This window comes from Phocoena phocoena, chromosome 18, assembly GCF_963924675.1.
Source record: "Phocoena phocoena chromosome 18, mPhoPho1.1, whole genome shotgun sequence".
In the NCBI taxonomy this organism is placed as follows: Eukaryota; Metazoa; Chordata; class Mammalia; order Artiodactyla; family Phocoenidae; genus Phocoena; species Phocoena phocoena.
This window is the reverse complement of record NC_089236.1, coordinates 8814915-8829971: the sequence shown is the minus strand read 5'-3', so window position 1 is coordinate 8829971 and position 15057 is coordinate 8814915. Positions and strand designations below refer to the sequence as shown.

The 15057-nt window shown below is 34.8% G+C and overlaps 1 protein-coding gene across 1 annotated transcript in view; it reads right to left on the bottom strand.

Moving 5' to 3' along the window:
• The window catches only part of BRCA2 (BRCA2 DNA repair associated), a 52566-nt gene that overhangs the window by 17912 nt on the left and 19597 nt on the right, over positions 1-15057 (bottom strand). Inside the window, 5 exon segments of the mRNA XM_065896305.1 lie at positions 1268-1455; positions 2202-2383; positions 2858-3267; positions 10599-10668; positions 13590-13685. Of these exon segments, the coding sequence (XP_065752377.1) occupies positions 1268-1455; positions 2202-2383; positions 2858-3267; positions 10599-10668; positions 13590-13685 (946 nt within the window).

Genomic DNA, 15057 nt, shown 5'->3' with positions numbered 1-15057 from the left:
CTACAACTCCTCCTCCTTTCCCATTCTCACTCTCAGCACTACATAAACAGAAGTAATTAAAAGAGAACTTCCATAAACTTCCACCCTCCTATTTACCAACCACCAGCATCAGTACCCTTACACGTTACCTTCTTACTCTATTTAAAAAATTGTATACCTCTCCTCACCTAACTCTCTCTTACCCCCTTTTTCCAGCTTTATCTTCAAAGTATTTATCACTTTTTAATATATTATACCATTTACTTATTCCCTTTTAAAATTTTCTTTCCCTGTCCCAAACTAGAATATATGATTTATTAGGGCAGAGATTTTTTTGTTTTGCTATCCCTAGTACCCAAGATAGTATCGGACACATAGTAGGTTCTCAATAAATATTTGTTGAACGATCAAAAACACAGCTTGAGCCTCAACAACGCAGTTTGAACCATGCCCACCTGATTACAGAGTAATCACTCAACCTCTACACTATGCAGTCTACCTAATACAATTAAGTGATACAGCTGTTACTTTTCCAACTAGAATCAACAGCTGATATTTGTTATGTGGGACAAGTACCAAGATGTAAATAACATTCGTGTTTTAAAATACTCCAAAAACATAACAGAAATTTAAGGAAAAAATATTTTAACACTTTTCTCAAAACTATAAACTTTAGAAAGATATACCGAGATCTCAAAAATAAGGGCACAGGAGAAAGGTTTCCTATCTCTTGTCATTGGCATGAGGTAATACCTCCCTGATAGCAAACATTTAAAATTATGTTTGTATAAACACTAGAATCCTAAGAGGATATATAGTTCCTAAACTGTTGATTTTTTAGGGCACTGGAGTTTTCTAGTCACTTGGTATTACTGATATTTAAGTATTTCTGTTTAACTTTATTTTTTATATTTTATATTTACTGAAATACACAATGAAAGAGAATATCCACACAAGTATACACATGTGTGTGGGTTTACGATAAGGCCAACTCACACTTAACTTTTCTTATCAGTTTTTATTTTATAAAAGCTATAATGTCCTAATTTAAGAAAAACCAATTCACTAAATCCTAAGACAAACCAAAATTCACTTTTCAAAAGATTTCAACAGAATATCAAGTGAACCACATGTACTTAAAATGATTCAATGTATAAACTTTTGATTTCTAGCCAAATTTTTAAGTTCAGGAGAGATAAGGAAAGATAAAAAGGGACTTGTGAGGAAAAGAGAGATGATGGAACATACAAAAGTTAGATAATACAAAATTTCTTTTTGTAGAGAGTACCTATAAAATTCTTCTTTTCCAGCCATTCCATCATTGGAGGGTATGAGCCATCCACCATCAGCCAACTGTATTCCCTTTCCAGCCCATAAACTTTCCTTACCAAAATAATCCTGAGTGTGAAACTGAAAAGACTCTGCATTTTTGCTGTTAATTTTTACACAATGTTTAGAAACACCGTACCTATATAGCTGCACAAAATAAATGATAGAAAAATTTGATAATGAGTAAGAAACATCAAAAAGAATGTTTCACAGAAAAAAAATTATAATACACCCAAACTGAATCTACCCAAAGTTTTTCATTTAAATATGAAAATATTCACTATAAAAATATGTAACTTACTTACTAGAAGCCAAAAAGTTTTTACATAATATAAATGACCTATACATTCAAGAGTCTGCGGCACCTTTCCCATTCCCCTCATGTACATGCCTCCTGCTACATCTGCCATAGGAAGTCGTTGTGGGGATAAAAAAGTAATTTAATGTTTAAGAAAACCTCTTAAGTTAAAAAACTCAGAAGAGGCCCAGACTCTCACCTCTCCATTGCTCCAAATTCCAACTAGATAGTACTGGCTTAATAAGAATTCTTTTAAAAATGTAAATGGCTCTTAGCAGGTTCAGGGTTATGAGTCATTCACACTTTAAATTCAATGAGACTACTTTAACACCCAGCTGAGAGCACTTACAGTAATAAAATGAATACATTTTGAAGGCGAAAGAGAAATTGTAGTTTTGAAGCACTGATCACTTTAGGATAAGACAGCAGAGGAGAAGGAGGTTGCCACTGCAGGCTGATTAGGAAGCAAGATGATTTTACTCATCCATTTCTGCATCAATTTGTTTTCTTTAAACAATCTGAAGATGCCAGTTAATGAAATAAAGTTACACATTGCTATAAAAGCTATTAATTCGCATTATAGACAAAAGCATACCTGTTTATGAGAACATGCAGTGGGGACTCGGCCTTCTACTGCTACTTTCAGAGAGATTCTAGGCATAGTGGATGTTTTTGCAAGATACAGACTACCTGGCTGTGGAAAAATACGTTGCCTTTGTTTCTTTTTAATTCGCATATCCTGTATATCTCTGGCAGTCTGAAGATTTGTAATTAAATCTATTAAAGAATAAATAATTAACAAAAAGTAAAATTGAATATAAAATTTAAAAGCACAACCCTTGTTTTATAAAATGATATATATCAATTTGCTCTAACTTTAAATCTTAAGGGATGAAAAAAAGTTTCTACTTGATAAACGTTTCTAAAAGAACAGAAATAGATTATTTTTATTTCGAATTTGGAAGAAAATTAGTAGCCTGATAAAAATCATAATCCAATAATAGCTGTCCTAGACTGCATGTCTAATAGCTTTTTTTTTTTTTTAAGAAGAATGTCTACAGTTAGCTACCTTTGAAAGAAAACATTAGAGTAATTTAAACTTAATCTTTGGACAGAAATATCTAAAGCAATACAAAAGGTTTTGAAATTAGTAATCATAAAAGGGGCAAAAATCCGCAAGGTGTTATTTAACGTAAGAAATATATATATCTGAAAGGCAAAAATACGTCAACACAAATTTTCACACAATACCTAAATGTTCTTCTTCACCCTTTGTGAAAAGCATAGTTGTTGTTTGATGAATTTCACTGTCATTAACATTATTTTCATGATCACCAGAGCCATGTTCATCTATGTTTTTTTGTTTTTGTTTGTTTTCCTCGAAATTAGTATTCCTGTTAACACACTGTTCATCTCTGTGAACATGCGATTTAGTTTTAAAAGGTGGGACAAAGACTTTCATTGGTTTGCCTGTAGTTATCGAGTGTCTCCTTTTTTCATTTCTTGGGGCAGGAACCTTACAAAGTGGCTGCCCTGAAACTGATAAACTGCTTGAAGACTTTTCCAAGGTCGGGTGTTCAGAAAAATGAGATTTAGATAGAAATTCTTGACCAGATGCAGTGAAATTTGGATTCTGCATTTCTCGCCTTTCCGTACTTGTGCTACAATGGGGAGAAAATATTTAAGCTTGATTATTTACCAGTAAATGTACATATATATATATATAAATGTTTTGGAATATGTATTTTTTTTCGTAGACCCTCAATTGCTACATGGCAATCCTATTCTGGTAACCGTTCTGCATTTCATCATGGTTGCCCTCCAAAACAATACCACACTCTCCAAGTCTGTAACTCTCTCTCACACACTGACTCCCAGCCTTTGACTTTACCACCTACAAACATGAGAGAAGAGAATCTGTCAAACCTGGATTCCCCCGTCTGTCTCTTCCAGGTCTATCACAGCTCCTCACTTACCTCCTTCGCCAGACATCTGTCTACCCGTCCTCTTCTCATGGTAACCTCTTCACCTGTATTCTTGACCCCATCTAGTATCCCAGTCTCCTCGGGAGCCCCACTCTTGCAATGATTATTCCATCTCCTTCCTTTCTCTATCATCTGTTACACCTTTTTCATTCAGAAAGCCTTGCCCACTCTTGACTTTTTTCTCAACCTTATCCCCCTTTCAAGCGGATACTGTTACATACCCCTCATGGCCAACCTTCCTCCATAGGTAATCTAAACTAGCTATTTTCACTTCCTCACTTTCCACTCTCTGAACTCTCATTTTCCCCACTATTCTATAGAAACTTTTCTCAATAAAGTTGCTAATGACCTCCCAATACCAAAATTTAAAAAAGCCTCATGTGTGAACTCATTCTGCTTGACCTCTAACAGTTTTCACAACTTGTTCCTTTTTAAAATTCTCACTGCGAATATTTACACCACGATTGTCCCTCTTTTTCTTTCTTTCCTTTTTTTTTTTAACTGTTCTTTTCCTCTTTCTCTTAAAAATCTTCCTGCCTCCAAAGTTGGATTTCTTCCCTAGACACTTCCCCTGGGTGATATGAGTCATTTACATTGCTTAAATTACCATCTAACAATAAAAATATCAATCTGTATCTTTATGCCCGATATTCCCCAGGTGTTATTCCTATACTTTGAACTGCATCTAGTACCAGACATCCTTATCTTGATGTTCCACACTCATCTCAAACTAAGCATGTCCCAAACTAAACTTACCACCTTCCCTAGCGTACATGTTCTTCCTCGATATTTTGTTGAAAACCCCATACTTCCTTTTACCCAACCCTATGCCCATGGAACTTGAAGTTACCCTACAACTTATTTAGTTATCCATTCATCTATCCAGCAAATATTTAATGTGTTCCTACTACTTGCCAGGCAGTGTTCTGGCTGGGGGATATAGTGACAAATGAAACAAAATCATAGAGTCTACATTCTAGTGGGGGGAAACAGACAAACAAGTAAATACGTCAATTGGTATTATATATGCTATGGAGAAAATTAAAGCATGGTAAGGGGGACAGGAAGTGTGTCCAGCAGAAATAAATAAATGATATTTTATATAGGCTGGTAAGGAAAACATTATTGACAAGGTGACATTTATACAGAGACCTAAAGGAAGTGAGAGGGAAAGCCATGAAGAGATTTGGGAGAAGACTGCTACAGGCAGAGTAGACATCACGTACTGGGCTAGACACAAGTATGCCTGGAGCAGAGTAGGCAAGGGGAAAGTTAGCAGGTGAGACTGGAAAGGTAGCAAAAAGGCCAGATCACAAAGAACCTGCATACCATGATAAGGACTTCTGGCTTGTACTATGCGATGGGAAGTCATGGAACAGTTTTTGAGTCCAGAAATGACATAATCTGCCTTATATTTAAAAGGATCCCTCTGGCTTCTTTGCTGAAAATTCACTGTGTATAGCGAGGTGGGGGGAGGCAAAGTAGGAAGCAGAAAGACCAGTTCTGTTGAAATAATGTAGACAGTTTTATGGTGACTTGAACCAGGTGTTAAGGGTGGAAATGGTGAGAAGTGATTGGATTTGGGACATATTTTGAAAGCAGAGCTGTTAGACTTTTACGTTTATAGGAAAACAAGTAAGGGGAAAGAATATCAGCTTTGGAGATGTTACATTTAAGATATCTGTAAGTCACCCAAATAAAAATGTCAAGTAGGTAGCTGAATGAATAAATATGTTGTTCAGGGAAGAAATCTGGGCTAAAGATATTAATTTTGGAGCTGTCACCAAATAGATGGTATACAGAGTCATGAGAGTGGATGAGATACTAGGGAGGAAGGGCAGGAAGAGAAGCCATCTGGAGCTGAACCATGGGGGTATTTAACATTTAGCAGTTAGGGGAAGAATTAGCAAAGGAGAGTAAGAAAGAACAGCCAGTGGGATAGGAGGAGACGTAAGACAGATGTCCCAGAAGCCAGAGTAAAGAAAATGGTAACTGGTAATCTTGATGAGGGGTAGTGGGTAGTGATGAAAGACTGGGATGGGCTCAGGAGAGAAAGGGAAGAGATGAAGTAGAGAAAGTGAGATGTGCTTTAAGTGGGGCACAGAAATGGACTGGTGGGATAAGAGGAGTCAAGAAAGGCTTTTCTTTTCAAGATGGGAGATTTATAGCAACTACCTACACTGATGGGACTAATCCAGTAAGGTGGAAAAATGATCAATGCAGGAGAGAGAGGGGACAATGGCTGGACTGGTTTTCTTGAATAGACCTAGATGAGATCAAGTGCACAGGAATGAATAAACCTATGTACTCCAAAACTTACTTTCACTGATTTTTCACTCCAATGTTTTTAAATATGAAAAATATTGCAAAAATGAGGAGTTTGCTTTGCAAGTTATGATCAAGACCTCTATTTGAATCCACATGGAGATATTTTGCCACTCTCAGTTAATGACTCTCTGGCCAAATCTTGAATCTGTCTTCCACTCACTCTCTACCACATGTATTAACTAAACTAAGGCCTTTACTTCCTTACTAATCTCCTTGCAACATTTTCTCTCTGGTCTGCTTCTAAAACACGAATCTGGTTACGTCGCGTCTCTTCTTAAACTTCCAAAGACAGAGTATCGCCTATCCAGGTTTCGACTTGTCAGAAATGACATACAGGAGGCTTCCTTCTTGGTCCTACTCTCTCCATTTCTTTGTGTTTCCTCATCCTCAGCCCACCCCCAGCCTGCCAAATCCCATGATGAAAGTCACACAACTTCTTACTGTTTCCAGATTTGGAATGCCCTCTTTAACCAGCATTCTTTACATTCCATCTAAAGTACTTTTCCTATTAAGCTTTGGTCACATATTTAAGCTGCCAATTTTTCTATGCTCTCACATCACTTTATTATATTCATTTTAGTATTTATAGCACAATAATTCTTTTCATGCCTGGCTCCAAGACAAGCAATCTGACTTGGACTTACATATCTTTTCATCTATCAACACAGTATAAATTAGATACTTCGAAAAGGTGCTTAATACCTGTTTGTTAAATGCATAAAACTATTTTCCCATCATATGAGTAAATTAAGGTAATATGTAGATAAGTAAGCATTTACTTTATTTTTAATATTACAACCTACTTTTGAAAATGAAAATTTTAAAAATCACCTGGATTTCTACATTCAACACATGTATATTAGTGGCCTGCTGAAAAATATATTCCAGAATACAGTTCGATGACTTTTTCAACAATGTCACAAGCAGTTATTTTTGAAAAGATAACATTAATGCAATTTAAACCATATGTTTGGGCTTAAAAATTTACCATTAGAAAAGATTTTACAACTGCTGTCTACAATTTGAGATGCTTCTGTGATATTCACATCCATTATCTATAAGTGACACCTCAGTAACTGCTTCTTCTGGGCTTTTTTCTATTGAAAAGCCACCACGGAGAATGAAGATTTAGCTCCCACAAGACTACTTCCACTTTACCAAACACTCTTTCTCTCTCTCCTTTCCTCATCTTCTCAAGTTATGTATTCGATTCTGTCAATATTTCACATTTATATTATGACTAAATACTTTTTACAGCTGAGTGTGTTATAGTAGTAAAAAGTATATGTGGTATTAATATGTAGTACATTCTCATTGTACTTCCTATCTTTACAACTTTTGCTTTCCATTGGGTTATTATTTTTTTTAAACTCTGCTGCTTTTCTATGTACCTATCATTCATTCACACCCAAACTCTCAGCTTTATACATATAATTCTCTTTTCATTCTGCTCCTTGAATAGTGTTTCTTCTAAGTTATTTTCATTAGTTTGATTTTTGGTTATTTCATTTTTGGTTTTTGTGATGTTCGGTAATCTTTGGTTGTCTGTTCATATTTAAGCATCGGGGATCACAGAGCTGTTTGGAAGCCTTTGGTACACCGTTACTGATTGTAAGCAACACTGTAGATTAACTGGAAGCTTCTAAGAGTGAAAACTTAGCTACCAGCATTCTGGAAGCTGAGTGGGGGAAGAAGACCTGGGGAGGAGAGCCCCCCAACATTCAGTGTGCACACATTAACCTGATCCCCTTGCCGTCAGTATATTACTCCTGCCTTCCACTGTGCCTAGTGTGTTCAATAAAGAAACCCTGTATTGTACCCTCCCTGGACAGTTAACCCCTAGTCTTCTGTTAGAGTGCATAAGAGGTAGTGCCCAGCTTCACGGAGTGAAGGAGGGGATTTGACGGCATCTTAAATAGATTTTCAACCTATATACCCTTATTTTGGCTCCTTCTTCACCACCCAATTATTTTTTCTTTCTTTTTTTTCTTAATTTATTTATTTTTGGCTGTGTTGGGTCTTTGCTGCTGTGTGCAGGCTTTCTCTAGTTGTGGCGAGCAGGGGCTACTCTTCATTGCAGTGCACAGGCTTCTCATCATAGTGACTTCTATTGTTGCGGAGCATGGGCTCTAGGAGCGCAGGCTTCAGTAGTTGTAGCTTGCGTGCTCTAGAGTGCAGGCTCGGTAGTTGTGGCGCATGGGCATAGCTGTTCCACGCCATGTAGGATCTTCCCAGACCAGGGCTCAAACCCATGTCCCCTGCACTGGCAGGCGGATTCTTAACCACTGTGCCACGAGGGAAGTCCCTCACCACCCAATTCTGAAGATTCACCAGTTCCTGAGCTTCTGAGGCTTCTTTAGTGTAAAATGGTTGGTTCTCTCCTCTCCCCACTACCACTTTCAAATCAGTTTTCTCCTGTATGTATGCTTTGAACAATGTAGTCACCATGGTCTCTCCTCTCCCATTCTCCCTGTCTTTGGGGAGGGGACGTGTATGTGTGTGTATGTATGAATTCCTTCATGGTTGTTTTGGTAAAACTCTGAGAGGCAATTAAAGTAGGTGAGTATGCTCAATTCCCCATCTTTACCAAGAAGTTTCTTAATACATTAAAATACTTCAGATTCCGCTTTAATCTTTTTCTGGTAGGCAAACTCTCCCAGGGCTTTATTCTACCAAAATGGTCTGGGTACCTGTCTAGGTTTAGCCACACAGCTGTAATTCTGGGATCTCCCCCTTCTGTATAATCCTGATGATTCCCTTTACTTTCTCCTATGTTGAATTCCTGTTTCTTAAATCCTATATCTTCCTCCTTCTGATTTATGGACTTTAGTTAGCTCCCTGAGAAAAGTGTGTGGGAGACAAACCTTTTGATACTTTACATCTGAAAAATGTTTATCCTCACACTTAATTGATATTTTGGTCAGTGGTAGAATTCTAGGTTGAAAATCATTTTCTTTCAGAATTTTAAAGGCATTGCTCTGTAATCTATAATCTTCTAGCTTCCGCTGTTAATGATGAGAGGACTCATACCATTATGACTCTGGAAACTTCATCTGAAACCTGATTTTCTAAAATTTCACAAGGATATACTTTAGTACAGGCCATCTTTATTCATGTGCTTACTCAGAGGGTCCTTTTAATCAAGGAAACTCATATCCTTCAGTACTGATAAAATATCTTAAATTATTTCTTTGAAAACTTGTATTTCTCCTCTGTTACTTCTTTCTCAAAGTCCAAATCTTCAAATGTTAGAGCCACAGGACTGACTTTTAAAATTATCTTTCATTCTTTTTTCATCTCCTCTCCTTTTTTGCACTATATTCTGGGAGTTTTCATAACTTTTATCTTCTATTTCTTCTACTGAGTTAATTTATTTGTGCCATTATATTTTTAATTTCCAAGAGCTCTTCTTATAGCAACTTGTTCTTATTTTACAGATGCAATATGTTCTCTTTCCTGAAAATATTAGTACTTTTTTTGAAGTTTTCTTCTTGTTGCATGGTGTATTTCCTCTAAGTTCCTTCTCTGTCCTTTGGTTTTTGTACTTTGGATACTATCTTTCCCAGAGGCTTTCTTCCAATGACTAGTGATCCTTGATTATCTATTCTCATTTAAGTGTGAAGCACTGAAGAGCTGACTGGAAGCTGTGTGCTGGTGGGCTTGTCAGTTGTTGGCTTCACTGTCTGGTGATCTGGTATGTGGTTTAACTTAAGTAACCACAACTGTCAGTATTTTTAGTCTTTTCTATTCCTGTTACCCACAGAAACAATCGTCTCGTCTTCTGCCTAGAGGCCTGGCTGCCAGCATTTGGGAGCCAAGTGTGGGAAGGAGGCTAGGGAGTCTCACTACTCGACATCCAGATTTTTACTTTATCTCTCTTTTCAGAATCTTCCCTCAACCCCATTCCCAATTTAGAATCCCTCCAATTCATCTTCTCCAGAGAATGACCTTCTGGTCTTTTGACAGAAGAGGAATAATTGCCTGCCTGCAGTGGGGGAGGGGATGTAGATGTCTCTTAAACAGATTTTCAACTAATCTTCCTATTTTCTACCTCACCTTCAGAATTATATGTTGCTGCCAATTTGAGTCTTTCTCAGGTTCTTTAGGGGAAACTGAGTAGCTTCTCTGCTTGCTCTAATGTCACGTTTTAGCTTTCTATGTCTTTCTAAATCATTTATGATTTTTAGCTTCTAAAATTTTGTTTCTTCTGAAACAACACTGTACTTACAGATTTATACATTAAAAAAAATTCTCTTAGTAACTAATAGGGTTTTGAGAGGGAGGAGAGCTAAAAGCATATTTTCAACATATGCCATCTTTAATTTTTCTTTCGCTTCCACTAATATAATTGAGATATAATATATGCCACCTTTATTAATTGGTTTTGAGTAATTTCCTTAACCTCTCTCAACCTCAGTACCTTATCCACAAAATTGCAATAAAATCTGTTTTTCTACTTTACAAAGTTATTAAAAATGACATAATAATATGTACAGCACTATAAAGTACTACCAAAGTACAGAATTATTTAATCCTGATGCAGGTTTTCAAAAAGGGGAAGTGTTAATGTCTGTACTGTATGTTAGAGCCAGCATTTCTAGAAATATTTATTTAAAAAACCCACATTTTTCCTATACTATATTAGTAGAATTAAAAAAAAAAAATTAAACATGTCTTACCAAGAGGGTCCACAGGTAACTGGCTCTAAAGAAATGTGATGCATAAACAATCTTCTATCTTTCATTGTGCCTAGAAAAATATTATTTTACATTATGTATTAATGAAATGTCTTTTACATTATGTATTAATGAAAATCTAACGGGAGATTTTATTTCCTATGTTCATTATACGTTATTGTAAATATTTACACAAAAATGTGAGAAAATTATACATTTAAAATTTTTCAATGCATATAATGAATGCTTAGTTAATAACCATCAAAAATTTGATTCACAAAAAAAAAATTTGATTCACAAATTGATAATGATGAATACCAAATAACTCACAGTGCAAACATATATAAGAAATCAGTATAAATTTAGTCAGCTGATGTTAATCATAACTCAAATGTGTTAGTGAATTGCCAATGCAAATATAAAATTTAAAAGTTTTATGAAGGTTGACAAGCTAAACTGTAGATATTATTCATTCTCAGCAGGTAACTTGTACTTCTTAAATCTTCAAAACTAGTCCGTTAGTAGGGACGAGATTGGTTGAATAAACCAGAATACACTGATACAGCCACATGATCAAGTACTATACAACCACAAGAAAGAACGAGGAAGATCTCTTGATACTCATTAAGGCATGATCTCCAGATAAATTCTAAAGTAAACAACAAACAAAGAAGGTACAAAACCATATGCATACTGATACCTTTTGAGTAAGAAAGAAAGGTAATAAGAACATATATACACATACTTACTTATTTTCACAAAAAGAAACCCTAAAAGGACAGACCAAAAACCATTTAAAATAGTTATCAAGATAGTGAGCAAGAAGTGAGGAAGGTGGTGAACAGTGTAGAGGAGATGGCGATGGAAATCAGGCTTCTCCAAGTAAACCTTTCTGTAGTTTTGATAAATGAACTATGTAAACATTCTATTTATTCAAATATAAAATTAAAAAAGAAAAAGCAAACCCTAAAATTGAAAACTAATGAATCTAACCTAATTATTAAATTGTTAACTGCAAACAAAATAATTATCTTGAGTGGCATTTGAACACAGAACTTTGACTACACATTCTTATTAATATAGTATTAAGAATAGTATATATTCTTAAGATAAAAACTGCAAAGAATTCTTAAATTTCCCTTAGTAGTTTTATTATTGGTATTTATTAACACTGGTATTGTAAACTTGAAGCTATTATACATATACTGTAAGACAGTGATTCTCAAAGTGATCCATGGAACCCTGGGTGGGAGGAACCCACAACCCTTAAAGGGGATCCAAGCTGTCAAAATATCGTAATAATAATCATATAATAAGAAGAAGAAGAAGGAGAAGAAGAAGTTGAAAAAGGAAAAGGAGGAGGAGGAGACGAAATTATATATATCTTTCTCACTGTGTTGACATTAGCACTGCTGGTATGTCCTGCTGCATACTTTAGTGCAATAATTGTCTTGAGGAAATGCACTTTATGTGAACTGCACTAATCATTTTTGTCCCAAAGAATTCCATTTTTACTTGAAAGAATAACCAACAAATCACAATCTTTCAGACTTGGGTATGCAGCAGATATTTCTTCAAAAATGAATGAAATGAGCTTATCACTACAAAAAAACAAGTGAGAGTATTTGCTGCCAAACAAACTGAATTGTAAAATTCAAACTTTTAAACAAAATGACAATTTTGTAACGCTTGTATCTGGCTGTTAGCTTGACAATTTCCCAATACTAAATTTTCAGATTACATCAGTGGTGACATTAACAAAAGTAATTGTTTAAGATTGTATAATAAAATGTGTCAACGTTTGGAAGAGCTGCATAACTCTGAACTAATATTTTCAAACTGACCAATGCACAATATTTAATATTTATAAATATTAAAATTTCTCAGTTTTAATGTTGAATATGGTAAATATAAATAGATATAATCCACACAACCAAATGCTCTTTGGGATCCTCAGTAATTTTTAAGAATATAAAGAGATCCTGAGATCAAAAAGTTTGAGAACCATGGCTGGAAGATAAAGCAAATAAGTAAATATGTTAATGTTATTAGAAACCAAGAATGCAGCATTAATAAAAAATACACCAGCAGCTATGAGCATAGCTAGCATTCAAATTTGTTTTTTTAAAAATATTAAACACTGGAAGGATCTTTGTAGATTCTAAGGATTCTAGAACTGGGGCAGGGAATTACAACGACTCCCTAAGAAATCTTTTTGTGAAAATACAAAGCAAGAAAGTGTTCAAAGGTTAATTAAAGCATATTAAAAAAAAACTCTTAGGAAATACTTGAAGAGGTTTCCACTTTCAAATTTGAAATGATTTGAGCAACAAAAAATGTTTTCTTTTGTAAAGAAATACATTACTTATAATGTGTTCTTTTAAACTTTATATATACATTATAAATAAAAATCTAAGAAATCAGTTTTACTCAACTAAGAAAAAAATTCCTTTACTACCATTAGTAGTGATTACTACACCAACTACTCTTTACTCTGAAAATTGGTAAGTAAAGGGAAAGAATTCAATATTTACCCTGCCTTTTTAGGAGGAACTATAGAGTTCATCCCCAGTTGTTAAGGGAAAGCTCTTCCTGGCTGAAGAATCCCATCTAATAAATGTATAAGAAATAACATAATTTGAAAGTCACTGTTTTTCAATTAAATAACTGATTCATGTAAATATTATGAAATCAACTAGATTCTAGAACCTGAGCTTAAAGTATTTTACTAAGTTCTTACTAAATTCTTACAGCTTTTTATTTTAAAAGTCATTATTTTGTTATCATTTCACATTTCTCAATTATGGAGAACCTCCACATTATACTAGGTATTATGAAGGAAAAGCTCACATAACAAAACAAGGCAAGATGTAAGCTTTAACAAACCACACTGTAAAGGCGTGCCCAATTACCTACATACCCAAAGAAAAATAACTTAAAGAATACTAAGTATAGTAACTATAGAAAAAGATATGGATAAAAAGCAAATTTTACCATCTGGAGTGCTTTTTGAAGCCTTTAAGTATTTTCCTTGATTTTCTATTATCCTGTCAAATTCATTCAACAAGTTTCTTTTGATTGGGGGTTCTCCTAAAAGGAAATTTCCATACATGTTTTTAAAACAAATAATATCAAATTTTTTAAAAGAAAGCCTATAGTCCATTTTTTAAAAACGAAAGTACTGACTCTTACAATATTCTAACTAAAAAATACATAATTATAATTTAAATAGTGAAAATTCTGTTTTGAAAGAGAAAATTAATTTTTCAACATCAATTTAATTTCTATTATTTTTTGACCATTTAAAATACCACTATTTAATAGGGTCCAGGGATAAACAGGTGTTACCAGATATCACAGATAAGCTATTTTTTAATAAACTGCCACTTAGTAACCCTAGGTTTACTGGCAATAAGGACAAACAAAATTTCTTCAAGTAAACTTTTTTTTTGCATTACACTCAAGAAGGAATTTATTATATAGGTCCTTGAATTAGAGTCAGTGAGTAGGAAAAAACATTTTAAATTACCAAAATTACATTCAAGTATTACCAAAAGTAATATGTAGTTCTTTTTTATTTATTTATTTATTTTTTGCGATACACGGGCCTCTCACTGTTGTGGCCTCTCCCGTTGTGGAGCACAGGCTCCAGACGCGCAGGCTCAGCGGCCATGGCTCACAGGCCCGGCTGCTCTGCGGCATGTGGGATCTTCCTGGACCAGGGCACGAACCTGTGTCCCCTGCATCAGCAGGTGGACTCTCAACCACTGTGCCACCAGGGAAGCCAATATGTACTTCTTATTTAAAAACTCTACAAAGGCTGAGAGTAAACTTAAACCATAATTTGTTATGCATTTCCATGTCATCCTGAGATAATGTGTTAACAGATACTTTGCTCTTTGATGCTTTTTTAAAAGTATAAATCAAGTTTTATTGGAAACCTGAATTGCATACAGAGTCAAGGTGGAGATAAACCACAAAGCCACAGGCTATTAGGAATTGACGTTTTATTAAAGAAAGCAAACTTGAAGGATTTAATAAATAAAAATGTCCATGCAAGTCTTTATCAAGTGTTAGATTATAAAGTGACTTAATTGCTTGAAAAGAACCTGTACTATTCAAGTAACCAGAAGCTGATTGAACTATATATATTGATATCTAACAGAAGTGAGGGAAATGAAACAGTGATGTTGTTGAGAACATTTAGTAGAAGTCTGAGTTGTTTTTATCCCTAAGCATAAGGCCAACCCACTTTAGTACACACAAGAACAAAACGGGGTCCTATAAATAAAGCCATTATTTTCCATGAAAGAATTATGCATATCATTAAGCATCTGCACCTCAGAATTTTGCACTAGAGAACAGCAACAGTTTAAGGTAAGTATTATAAACTTACTACTTTGCCCATAACATAAACTTGGTAAAGAATGTGACCTGGATAAGACTTGATCAAGCAAGTCTG